Source organism: Apaloderma vittatum, unplaced genomic scaffold, assembly GCF_000703405.1.
Source record: "Apaloderma vittatum isolate BGI_N311 unplaced genomic scaffold, ASM70340v1 scaffold16669, whole genome shotgun sequence".
In the NCBI taxonomy this organism is placed as follows: Eukaryota; Metazoa; Chordata; class Aves; order Trogoniformes; family Trogonidae; genus Apaloderma; species Apaloderma vittatum.
This window is the reverse complement of record NW_009737122.1, coordinates 8,458-21,929: the sequence shown is the minus strand read 5'-3', so window position 1 is coordinate 21,929 and position 13,472 is coordinate 8,458. Positions and strand designations below refer to the sequence as shown.

The window sequence follows — 13,472 nt, the reverse complement described above, 5'->3', positions numbered from 1 at the left end:
GGGAACTGCTGGGCTGGCTGCGAGGGGGTTTGCTGTTGGCTGTAGCCTGCTGGGAAGGCAAAGAGCGAGGTGGGGTGAGAGAGAGCAATGAACCGCGGGCATCTGCAGAAATACCTTCTCTGTGCGTGCTCACAGTGACAAACACAGACGCAGTAAGCACAGAAAAGGCAAACCAAGAATGAACTAACTGCACGTTTTCCTGCCTTCCACATAAGCACGCTGCCTGGTTTTGGTGCACTACCATGGCAGCACGGCAAGGGTGAAAAAAGTTTGTACAAGACAGTCTTCCTACAAACGACATGAAATTTAAAAGCAATGACAAATAGTATTTTACCATCATATCACATGAAAAATAAAGCGTTTTCATTGGCAACTGAGGCAAAACGCAACCTTTTTCCCAAAGGAAAACTTTAAGCTAAACTGTCACGGAAGTACTGCTAGGGTTTAATTTAACTCATACCTTGGGTTATATCTTAAGTGTTTTCAGTTCCTTAGGATTAAAGATGAAAAGGTTGTGCAAAACAGACTACTCAAGTACAATACTTCCATTTAAACATGTCCCAAATTTGTTTTTTTTCTGTATAAAACCAGCTTCTAAAAGGACTTCCTTTTAACTGAAAACTTTAAAATGACACAAAGTCCTTTTACAAAGACATAGCTACTTTTATCCATCATGAGACACACCTGCAGCTACTTGCAATGAAACCTCTCCAGTGACTGGAATCCTGTCAGCATTAAACACCAGACACACGAATTATTAAAAGTGCACAGCCCTAAACAGAAAGAGTAAGGATTGAAGAATGCACTGGAGTAAACTCACCTTGCAACTGGGATCGAAATTTACTCATGAGACAAATCTCTCAAGGGTCCACTTTTACTACCATGAGTAAATAGCCACATGGGTGCCTAGAAGATCTACAAGAGTGGGAATGGAACCTGCTCTTGGGGAACATGGGTTTGGAAGGAGACAATACTCAGAGGAAAAACAGCAAAACAAGCAAATGAAGTCAAGATCTTCAAAGGCTGCTGTCATGAGATCCTCAAAAAAAGACTGTTTCTGAAAGATTTAGGTTAATCATGAAATAACTTAGGAGAAATAGAGGAGTCCCAGCTAAGTTTTGGTGGTGTTTCATTCTTAACTTGAAGATGATGTTGATTAGAATGCAGAACTCGCCTGGCACTACACAGCTTTCACAGGAAGTTCTCCAGTAAAATAATGGATTAGCTGCTGGTAAGATATGACTAGAAAGCAGGTGGAAACTCCTTTTTTTCTCCTCCACTCAATTTTTAAGCCTAAAGAAAGTCAGACAGACCCTTCTACTTCCATCAGGCTTGTTACTTCTTCTGAAATTACACTTCAGAAAGTCTGTCACTGTCTTCTAATTACAAATGTGGGGGTGAGAAATCTGCAGAGAACAAGATAGCATTTAGAGACCCAAACCAACCAGCTCTCAAACAGTACACAGGAACAGGGGCTGCACCACAAACCTTCAGTTCCAAGTTTTCTAGGGTAGTTATCCAAAGCAAACATGGAATTTCTCCACTGGCTCTGCAAGTGGTCTCATTTACATCAAAAATTGGTGCACTCACTCCCACTGCGTACATTGCACACCAAAAAGACAAGGCCATACAGGCTCTATTCTGAGTCACGTAATGGTATAGGAGTCTTTTGTTTAGTTTAAGAAGATCGTTTAAAACAAGGAATGATAAATGTTTTGTGTCATTTTCTAAGAGTATTAAAGCAACTTGCAATTTGTTACAGAATCAGCTGTTGCTGGATTATGATTCCTAGCATATACTAGGCACTATCAGATGCCAGTTGCTTCTAAAGTAAGTAACTGAAAGCTCTGGAGTTTATTCTGGGTACAAGCAAAAGCCAGCTTTTCATATTTGACTGCAGATAAACCCCTTGTGCACTAAAATGTTCTCAATGCTAGAAGTCTACTCACACCTTTCCTCAGGGTATCAGCAAAATCAGCATCTAAGAAACTCTGTCACTTGAATGTCTCTCTGAAATCACAGTATTTGTAATAGGCAAGGACCGACTAAATGACAAACTACAATCAGTGTTCACACCACAGAATTTTGAACATGGAGATCATGCTAGAGGCAAGCAATAGGGGCCATCTTTATACACCTCTGGTATTTAAGGAAACTGAATTGGGATGTTTTAGTCACTTGCTAGAATTGCAAGACTGCAGAAGTTAATCCTGAAGACTGCTCATACCTCAGGTGATTCATTTTGTCTAGCCTTCTAACAATGCACTCTGCTACTCTATATAAAGAAGTCTGCTTTTAGTCACAACCGAGCAGGATCAAGAGACCAGATCTCCAACAATATATTAAAAGTACGGACAGCTACGGTGTTCTCTTACTGGTGCCTGTAGAATTGCAGGCACTCGGGCTGCCTCACAGGTCGAGGAATCGAAGCTGACAGGGTCAGGCACTGAAGGAGAGGTTCTACAGCTGAATTGCCCAGTGAGAGAGAGGGCTGCTTACCTGGGTACTGCATCCCGTACTGCTGCTGGGGCTGAGCCTGCGCCTGCTGAGCGGGATAGCCTGGCTGCTGGTACTGTTGGTACATCTGACCTATGGATTAAAAAAAACATGTTTAGCTGAAGCCCGGCACCCTAGCTGTACTATAAACATAGAGTGAATTATAGCCTAACAGTTCAAAAAGTCGCAGAAACAAACACTCTCACAACATGTAAAAGCTTTTTCTAAAAAAAAAAAGTTTGAATGTGTTCCATCCAGCTACCAATTGAAATCAATCTCCAGGTTTTAGCTTCTGAACCATGCTGTTATAAAGCCTAAACAATGTTTATCTAGCTCCAACAGAATAAATAGCACTAATTATGTGTGAGGCGAACTATTTCACAATTTCAGAGGATGGCAGAAGCCATACAACCTTAATTAGTGTGACTCTGGTGGGAAACGGAGCAGGAATCCTTAAATGTCTTCATAACTGCTCGAGAAGTTACACTGTAATTTAAGTACTTCAAAAGTTAAACATGTCTTCACACTGTCTGTTTATAATAGGTTTTTAAGACCATTTCTGCATCAAAGTAGTGTAAGCAGAGTGGTACATTATTTATTCTGACCACATTTTTCCAGATAAGTCATCCATCTCTTACTAAGCCAAGTTTTCTTAAGAGACCCAGAGGTATGCACCCCAAGGCAAAAATAAAAATCTATGTTCTTAAGCTGGGGTATTCCAATTCAATGCTATTTTTTCCTAAATTCACTGTTTCCAATTTCTTGTCAAAAAGAGGCACAATATTTGTTCAGACTTAACCTGTGGGCCCTCTTTAGGCTTTATGCTTCAGCTGTTTTTCAATTCAGTAACAGATACAATCAAAGAACAAAAACAATTAGCTGCCAAAATTAAAGCTTAGCTGAACTATAGCAAGTATCGGAACTTTACTATTATAAAGCATTACTGTACTATTATTCATTCTGCAAAGATCAGCAGACTGTATAAATATACTTTAAGTTGTATCTTATGAGCTTCACCAAGAAAAAAGCAACTCAGCTTTGCTCCAAGTCCTCCCAGACCCCTGTGCAGGCAGCTTTAAAAGAACTCCTTACTACTTCTTTTCCCTGCATTACTTGCAGCTGAAAGCAACAGTATTGTACATCTGCACTAAGGTTTTCAAAATATTGTATATTGGTGTAGTCACTCAAAATAGTACTTGGTATGCAATTATTATTTTGGAATGAAGAGAGTGCTGAACACAAGGCTTGAAGAGAATTTAAGCCCGTTAGCCTGATAATTAAGGATTAAAAACTCAGAACGCATGTTTTCAGTTTCCTAAACTCGGCTGTTACAGGGAAGTTCTGGAAGAACAACCCGGAGGCTGTGGGAAGAATGACTTACTAACAGAGAGACCACACTGGCACCTGCTGGAGATCCCAGGGAAAGGGCTATGAAAGAAACCACGGATTTTTCTTTTTTACAAAGCTTTCCAAGAAGACTTGCTGTCTTCACCAGGGCTGAAGCTTTAGTGAGGAGCAGAGATGTGTTCCAGTGCTCTTCAAGAAAACATTCTTAATTTACAGCCATAAATGCAGTCAGGGATCCTGCAGGTCCCTAAACACATACGGTTTTCTCTCTCACTGAATTTTTACTCTGAAAAGAAGATGAGCTATAGCATTGGTGTCTGGTTTTGTAAACAGCAGTCCTTATTGCAGTCAGGGATCTGCCAGCATTCACCGCTGTTCCTCTGCACTGAAGCAGCCATTTTTAGCTTGAGTCAGAACAAAGACCAAATAGGTACAGCCACTCAACATTCTTCTCATTAGAAGGTCAAAGTCCTTACATGAATGAACCTTTATATCTATTTCAGGAAAAACTAAAAAAGTGTTCACATTGGTATGTAACTGGATTTAGTGGTATGAAAGCACAGGCATGCCGTGAGGGACAGCTCTATACTGAAATGCCTGCGTTGCACTGATATCAAACTTATTGTTCTGCTTTATCAAGTTCTAAGCATTTGAGACAAGTCCTTCTTTAGTATCAGCACACATAGGCAAGATGACTTGGTATTCACAAATAACAACTACTAATAACCAATTATAATCATCTTAACATTATTTATTGGCAAAGAATGCCATTAAAAAAGCCAAATCCCTGATATTTGCAGAATAACTGACAAATGATCATTTTACTTATAATCTCAAAATACTGAGAAAGAGGGAGGATGCACAGATTGGGGTGTTCCATTTCCTTGTTGGCTTTTCTTGTTCGGTTGATTGTTGTTGGATTTTTCACTTTTTTTTTTTAGGTAGTGAACTAGTATTTTAAAACTAGTTTGTAACAAGAACATGCTCTGCACTAACAGTGTGCGAGTCAATTCTGTTGAAAACTTAACCATCGAAATGATTCAAAGTTCTGGCTGGGCCATGGCCCTGCACTGGTTCTCCTCTTGGCTGTGGGAGAGCAGGACAGGTCAGCATACATCCCCAGCTAACCCCTGGACTGAGGTGCTATCAAACACTGAAGTACAGAAAGCTGCTCCATGTTTCAGATGAAAGCTTCTGAACACTTCAGATAGAAGCCACTTAGTTTAGGGAAAAAAACCTCTGAGGTTGATAATCACACATTTATTACCCAGCTCTGGTAATAGACTGTTCTTTACCATATGCGTACAACACACAGCACAAGTGCTCCTATCAGTATTTGTGATTAACAAAGTGCAATAATGACTTCTGCTCCCATACTTGAACCATCCTATTTTATCAGAGTGAAGACAATATCATCAATACTTAACATATTTCAGAGACAATAATAAAAACTGCATGAAGTACAGACCAAGACCCTCATAATTAGTGCTACTGTACTTTTATGTGCATCTAAAAAAGGGACTAGCACAGTTCAGTGCTAAAAAAAACCAACAAAAACCAACCTACTATACTTTCCTTGACACAAGTTTAGAAAATCCTTACATCTATTCTGATGCACGAGCCTCAACAACTTCTTTTTAAGATGAGTTTTGCTGAAACAAGCACTTTCCCTGGTGTTAGCAGTCATGTAGGATTCCAACCTAGTGCTGCTAGTGCTTTTAAGTGTTTCACCTTTTGTTTCAGTTCTAGTTTAACATCAACCACACACCTTACTGTATTAAAGTAAAAGTAAAGTAAAAAAGACTAAATACATAAAATGCAAGTTCAGTATCTCAGAGTATGGTTTTCAAATATTATATTTTCTGGCTGCAGACACAAACTGAAGCACTTTTTTCCAAAATAACTTCCACACACAAACACAAAAGAGTTGTATCTTCAGGGAAGACATTCTGAGTGACTGTGGATAGCGTGATCACCTCAGTAATGCCTCTCATGTATCTCAGCATCATGGCAGTATAGAAAGCAGCAGAGGGCTGTAACTTGTTTCTACACTAACATGAAAATAACTTCATGTTGCACTTTGTATGGAGGTAGAAATACCAAAGCAAGTCATTCCACAGACAGCTTCATCCAGAACTATGCAGGTCTGAAGGCTCAGTGCTCTTTGAAATATCAATAGGAAAATAATTCCTAAACCTCTGAATAGATTTATTTTTAGAAGTCAAATAACGTAAAAGGGGTAAAACAAAGAAATCTGAATATTAGAGTTACGTCATTAACCTTTAAAGGGGAGTCAGCTGAGGCTCTCAAGGGTTACAAAGGAACACTACAATGCATATGGGACAGTTACAAGGTTTAACCTAAAAAGCCCACAGACCTACGTAATGAAACAGCAATGCAATAATGGCTCTGTTCTGTTAGACAGAAATGTAGAGTAAACATTTTTATTCATAGCAGGCAAGCCAACAAACTGTTAATGAGTAGAACCTTGACACAACACACAGGGTATGATAGGAACTGTGATCTTCAGAGAAATTTAAAGTGCATCATATATAAACCTGCCTTACAGTAAACGAATGCAAGCAGAAAACAGTACCATGAAAATACTCATGTTACACCACTCGCCCTTTTACATAAAGCTACTGCTCCATCTGCTGTTTCTGTGTCAAACAGCATGTGAGGAGAAGTTTTTCTGGTTGGTGAAGTCAAAGAGTTCAGTCTTGGAAGCCACAGCTACTGATCGCTCAGACTCAGATACCACCATTTAGTCTTAGAAAACCCCCCTGCTTACCTTCCACCTGACCAGTCTGTGGCTGTGTTCCGGGGTACGGTGGCTGCTGTGCCTGAACACCAGGGGGATGGGCTGCAGAAGAGGAGGAAGCGATGCTGTCCGGTGTTCCTGATCGTTCTTCTGCAGGGGCACTGGGTGGTCCTAGAGGAGCAATAACAAAAGACATTATGCGAAATGAACAGAGTTGGAATAAAAAGCGAAGTCTAACATAAGACTATTCTCTTGCAAAGTTTTAAAAATTTTTTCCAGTTTTCCACAGGTTTACATCTGAGAGTGGCATGCCCAAGCTCAAACTAAATGTATGTGCACATCTATACTCTCCTTTGAAAATATCTGGGGGGTGGAATTTTCTACCTGTCTCTAGTTCACTCAGACTTCACCCTTCCAAGGAACCTGACCCCTCTGAGGGGTCCCTCCATGACAACACGTTTTCAACAGCTTCAAGTGTTAAAACCTTGCACAAGTACACTGAAGGCTTGCTATGTTTGGACAGAACATAACACCTATGTACCTATTCTTTCTCATCTGGAACAAAGGTGAAAGGCTCCATGAAACTGTTCAAACACACTTGTGTTTTACTGTGGCCCACATCAGCCCAGGCAAAGTGTTTTGCCAGTATTCATATGGCATGTGAACAGAAAACCTCCAAGGAAGGTGTCAAAATCACACACCCGGACAGGATATCACAGACTTCACTCTAAAAGTAATTATTTGCTTTGATAATTCTGAAAATATTCCAGCTAGCACCCAAAGAAAGCATGGAAACAGAATTCAGATTCTCTCTACATTAGTGAGAAGTTCTGAACAGGTACAATATACTACAATTAAATACAAAATATTTTTTTAGAAACAAGGGAGCTTAAACCTGGACCTTTCCAGCTCTTAGCTACAGGAATCCACTAATCCAGCAGTGTTTTCATGTTACTCTAATTAGGGGTGGAATTCATCAAATCTGCCTACGTCTAATTTTCATAGATAACTTGCTTTAAACTTGGGAGTACACAGCAACAGTGGTTTTACTTCCAGGTTTCAGTGCTCTGTTAAACCTTGCCAGACCCACACAGAGTCTGTGCAAAATCATTTTTCTATATTCTGTATCACACTACATTGCTTTTCTAATTTCAGTTATCCTCTCTCAAGCTGACTGCATTCAGTTTAACAGAATTATTTTTCATATGTTTAGCATTCTCGTATAGGTAGGCCTGACAATCATGTAGTTCTTCAAGAATAACTGTAATTCAAGCAAGTATGTTATTCCTTTCTGTTAACAGTAAAAAACTGATATTATCTACTTTTGAAATGAAACAGAGAAAAGGCAGGGCCATACGAAACATTCAGACTGCCCCAAACAGTAGAAGCACAAGCCAAGAACATGAACTGCAAGATCAAACCCTAAGGCAGAGCAGTGGATACTGTTTTTCTATCACTGACAGGTATTGATTAAGTTACTCTATACAACAGCTTTAAATAATTCAAAAAATGTTAAGCCATTTTCTATGCTAAGCTAAAACACAATGTTAAAACCAACCACATTTCAACATTTTGAATACAGAAGTTAGCAAACACAGTTACAACACCTTAATGTATCAAGTTTTAGAATTCTGAAAAGAAACAGTGAATTCAGAACACAGCTTGGCACATCCAAAATACAAATCCTTTGTTACAAATCAAGATCTGAGACGCTGATTATGAACAGGTTTTGCGTTCCTTTTCATAAGATGTATTCTAACGGTTGGACTCGATCTTAAAGCTCTTTTCCAACCTAAACGATTCTATGATTCTATTCTTACCTGACACCTGATCATCTGTCAAGCCAAATGCTGACATGACATTCTTGCTAATTTCATCCTGGTTCTTTAGCGGATCAAATGCAGACATGCTTGCTGCTATAACTTGTGTAGATGGCTTCACATTAGAGTCAGCAGCAGCTGGCTTTTCTTCCCTACCGTCTACAGCATCTAGAAGAGAAAAAATGCCCAATTATTAATTCTTAAGAATGGAAACACCATCATACATATACACTATACTGCAGCAACTTTAACATTACATAGTTGTAGGGGTAGGGGTTTTTTAAATGTTTTAACTGTTGAAATGCTTATGTTAAGCTAACAGGGACGATCAGTGATGTATCGAAAACTGTGATGAATCACAAAGCTTAGGTTTGAATGCACTGTTACTTAAAGATACACTGACACTGTAGAGTATCAGTATCACACACCCTTTTGTCTTAAATTCAAAGGTACAAGGTTCCCTTCAAACAAACTGTTCTGGTACAACTTCTCCACAGAGAATTAAAAACTTAAGAAAACAAACAGGACAGGTTCCAGTTTACTACAGCATTTTATCAACTGCAGTTTCTGTTTTACTCTATCCCTTTCTCCCCAAAATCTTCCTAAGCTAACAGGTGAAGTTCAGCTTCTTGCAATTCTACAGGCAACACTGAATCACTTAGAAACCCCTCACCTACTAGAGAGCTACATTTTCTCTTAAAAACAAACAAATACAGGTGGGCTTTAGGATGGTCAGTTTTGTTTACTTTTAAGATTACCACGATAAACTCCTTCCAAATAGTTTATAACCAGAATCCATAGTATTCTACTGAAACTAGTAATTGCTTATAATGAAGGAACAGGGGCTGGGATTTTTAAAACAACAAAATCAACAAAACTTTGAAGTGTACAATATAGAAGCAGCATTTCGCAAGAGAAAGGCTTGAGTTCTTGGTTTGCCTCTTTACTTAGAATACTGTACTCCATGACTTTGTGTCATTATTTTCTGTGTCCAGCTTACCTAAAATCTGTAGTTAAGCACACAGAATTATAGTTTTTACAGTACAACAGCCCTAAGCTAGGAGATTAATGCCTCAAAACTGGGAGTATAAGACTTCCATCCCCATTCTGCCCTCCCCCAGCAATCCTTTCCCACCCCTACCTGCACCCTTGTGCTGCTTACCCTGAGACAGCTCTGATGCTGGTCTGAGCTCAAAATGTGGGGATTCAATTTCCTAACCTGGCAAAAAAAGTGGGTATAATTTTTTGCTGAACTCAGTTTTTGATGTTTTAGTGAACCAAACTTGCTTAGCAACATGGCAAGATAAGCACCAGAGCTAGCCCAAAGTAAGCAGTGAGAGTGTTCAGCTCCGAGCAAGAACTCTTCAGGAACAACAAACTATTAATTCTGCTCAAAGCCCTCTCAAAACGTTGTCAGGACTCACAAGTGTTAGTTACAGCATTTTCATACATTGCAACAAACATTCAGGCTTTAAGTTTTATTCCAATATTAACTTAGTACTGTACCTCAGATAATCTGAATGTAAGCTCTGCCTTCGAAATAACGAAAGCATTAAAACTTAGGTTCCAAATAACAAGAAAGTTAAGAATGATCACAACCAGTATTCAAGTCTCCATTTTTCACTTCATTAAACACCACACAACTCTGCAAATGAAACCAAATAATTCTTTGCCAGGCTGCCTACCACTTTCAGGCAGATTAGTGGAAAGCCCTGGTTCAGCTGGTGGTTCTAAACAGTCCAGTAAGCGATTGACTTTATTGCGAAGTTCTATCAGCTCTCGACGCAGGTATTTCACCTGATTAGATTCTAGGGGTCTTGGTTGTCCATTCACTGCAAAATAGCAATTAGATAAAGTTAAGACTGCAGTAACATTTTGACATCCAGTTTAAAATTCAAAAGAAAATAAATAAAGTCCCAATTTTTACTTGCTTGTAGCATTACCATCCTCTGTGGAGTTCAAAGTGAAAGTTTAGTCAACAGACTGAAGTAATTCCAGAGCATACTATTCCTTTAATAGAATCTCAGTTCAACATAATCCAATGTACCAGAACTGCAGATTAAAGTCTGCAGTAACTTTCTGCATTGTTTACATATTTCCATGGACGTACCCCGAATGATACAAATATCATACTTGGTTGTGGAAATCTGTCCCTCATACACAACAGTGCTGCAATTCATGAATTGCGTCAGCACCAAGTTAAAGGCTGTTTGCTGTATTTTGGAACTATGTGCTAATTTACCAATACCATCTTGAAAATAAAGAACTATTTTATACAGAGACCAAAGGATAAATCTTAAAATCTACTCAACTTCAAGCATTTAATGTTATTTTTTAGCAGCATACTAGTAATATTGCAAGATAATCATCCTAAGTTTCTCACACGCCTGTGAAGAAAACCCCACAAATGCTAGACAATGGAAGATACCATGGAAAATGACACTAAGAAAAAAACATGGACCACATATATATGTGTGGCAAATACTTTTATCAATCTTATAAAAAGAAATAGTTTCAGTTTCTGTAAGTTCAAATGTCACGGGTAACATCAACAGAGAAAACAGATACCATGTATTCATCCAGTATTTTTAACTTCCATTTTTCTGAGCTGACAAACTGAAACTTTTTAGTAGGTTCCAGTGAAGTCCACTGCCTTAATTTTAATAAACAGTATTAAAAAAAGAAAAAAATAATCTATACTTACCAAACAATGTCAGCTTAAGTATCCTACTGCACTGAATTGCAAAGGAAAGATCTGAGCTATCAAAAATTGTTATAAGATCTCCATCTGAAAAGAACGTGAAAAAGTTACATTAAAAGCAAAGTCTATTATCTACTGAACTTCAAACTGGGGCAGAACGGTTACTTCGTTACTCAAAAACACCCTTCCCTATTTGATTCTGAAGTTACTGGGGAAAAAAGGTTATTACTTTAGTGCGAAAGTCAATGTGCAGATAAATTGTGCCAAGAAGGTTAAGACAAAAGCACGACTGGCTCCAAAAGGGAACCTTCTAACATTAGTCCTTTGTGAGTTCCATATAGTCCATTATTTCTTTTACGTTTACAACCAGGAAGAAATATAAGAGCTAAGAGTTCCCTAAGCCCAACACCAGAAAGAACGATGCTGTCAGTTAAAGTTATATGCCTATCCCAAGTGGCTCAAAAATTGTGCTGTTCACAAAGGGACAGGAAAGTCAAGATAGATGATGCAAAGCAATCCCAATTCAATTTTTAAAAACAAAGCACGCACACTAACAAGAGAAAAATTAAAGTGACTAGAACACTGTCTTACATTATACTCAGAACACTGAGGTGCAAGACATTTTCAACACGAGAATGATAAAGTTCCTCTGTAAAAGTGTATAGTAAAAATACCTATCAGCCTTAACACAAAAATAGGAATGAAGACATGATGATGTAGGCAGAAGAAATTTTTCTCTCAAACCAGGAATTTGACGTGAAGTCTCAACTCTTAGCCACTTTGTGTGCGTATCAGATTTCAGAGGAACTCCCATCCTCATGCATCCTAACGAATCTGCCATCAGTCACTATATTAGAACTGTATGAGATCCTATACTCTTAAGGTCCAAAGGGCTATGCAAAAAGCGCTGAATGCCTTTCATCCTATTAACATCCAAAAGAGATACCAAGTTCCCATTAAGTCCACTCTCTCACAATTTTTAACCTAAGTCAAGAAAATTCACATTAACACCTTTGCCTACTCAACAAGATCACAGACAAGACAAGACTATTCTCTTTGGAAGAATGGACTTTCTGCTGTTTTAACACATTCAATAGATTATTAATAGATTAAATGAACACAAAAAGGGCACTGCAAAGAAAAGAGCAGAAATGCATTATCAAGAAAACATGTCTACTGATGGATAAGCGATAGCAGGACCACTTCCTTCCCGAACAGCCTGATGACTGGAAACCAAGATGAGACACTATCCAGCGAAACTTTAAAAGCAACTGCACTAGACAAATGACACACAGCTTGGAACAAAGCCAGCTCCAGGCTGCCAATGTTCCTCCCTAAACACTGTTACAAGGAGACTCTGTGGACACACACAGAAACATGTTTATAATTACAGATTACTGCCTAAAAATTCTGAGCATTGGAGACAAAGTTCCACCTTTGTATAAAAGTTATGGTTAATATGTTCAAATAAATGAATGCCTCAGTACAAACAGTCATTAAACACATGATAGTGAGTTGGAAAAAGCTCAACATGTGAAGAACTGTCTAATTTTGTCATACCTGACTACAAGTAACACCTCTGCAATGGAAGGTTTTCTTAGCGTAGTACCATCGATACCACCTAACAATGCCTGTCAGTCTTAAGACGTTGCCTTTTGTCCCAATTTGAGCTAAAGAGAACCAATTCTGTTCAATGATTTTATTTTTCAGCTCAGTTTCTTCTAAGACGCTGCATTTTTGAAGTTAATAGCACGTTTTTGCAGTGTCTGCTACTAGTAGCAATAGCGTCCGATACTTCCAGTTACTGCCTGGGACTGGGATGCAGAAAGGCTCTTGCTTATACTTATTCCTACAGCGATCAAGGTCACAGCTGGATCTCGTGTAACACACTGGGGGTGCCAGGAAGCAAAAGGGTCACAAGGAAGTAAAAAGTTGCACGTTCAGGGAGGAACAGGCAGGACAGGTGACCAACAAAACTATTCCGTTCCATATACAGCATATTCAGTATAAAGCTGAGGGATCATAGGGGTTAAACTCTCTTGCGCAAAGGTCTGGTGTCCAAGTAGGACCCAAGCACTCTTCCGCCTTCGACCCCAATCCTGAGTTCCTGAATCCAGCGCTTGTATCCAGCTCCCCTCTGCCACAGAATCTGGGACTTCCATGGTCTGCCTACTCTGCAGCATCAGTGGGGATTACTATCATGTGGGGAAGTTAGGTTCAATACTGGCTTTGTATATTTGTACATACTTCAGTATTTTTATTATTTCCCTATTAGTACTATTCTATTATTGTTTATTAAAGCTGTTTGGGTTTTCTTTTCCAATCTGTAAGTCCCTCTGCCTTACTC

General features: G+C 38.9%; 1 protein-coding gene across 1 annotated transcript in view; it reads right to left on the bottom strand.

Moving 5' to 3' along the window:
* Window positions 1-6: 6 nt before the first annotated feature.
* TFG (TRK-fused gene) overlaps window positions 7-13,472 on the bottom strand; it is a gene marked incomplete at its 3' end in the record, with an annotated part of 19,388 nt that continues 5,922 nt past the window's right edge. Inside the window, exons 3-8 of the mRNA XM_009877230.1 lie at window positions 11,129-11,212; window positions 10,110-10,256; window positions 8,425-8,592; window positions 6,635-6,775; window positions 2,500-2,589; window positions 7-49 (exon numbers count right to left, since the gene is read on the bottom strand). Coding sequence (XP_009875532.1) covers window positions 7-49; window positions 2,500-2,589; window positions 6,635-6,775; window positions 8,425-8,592; window positions 10,110-10,256; window positions 11,129-11,212 — 673 coding nt within the window. The remainder of the gene's footprint in view (window positions 50-2,499; window positions 2,590-6,634; window positions 6,776-8,424; window positions 8,593-10,109; window positions 10,257-11,128; window positions 11,213-13,472) is intronic.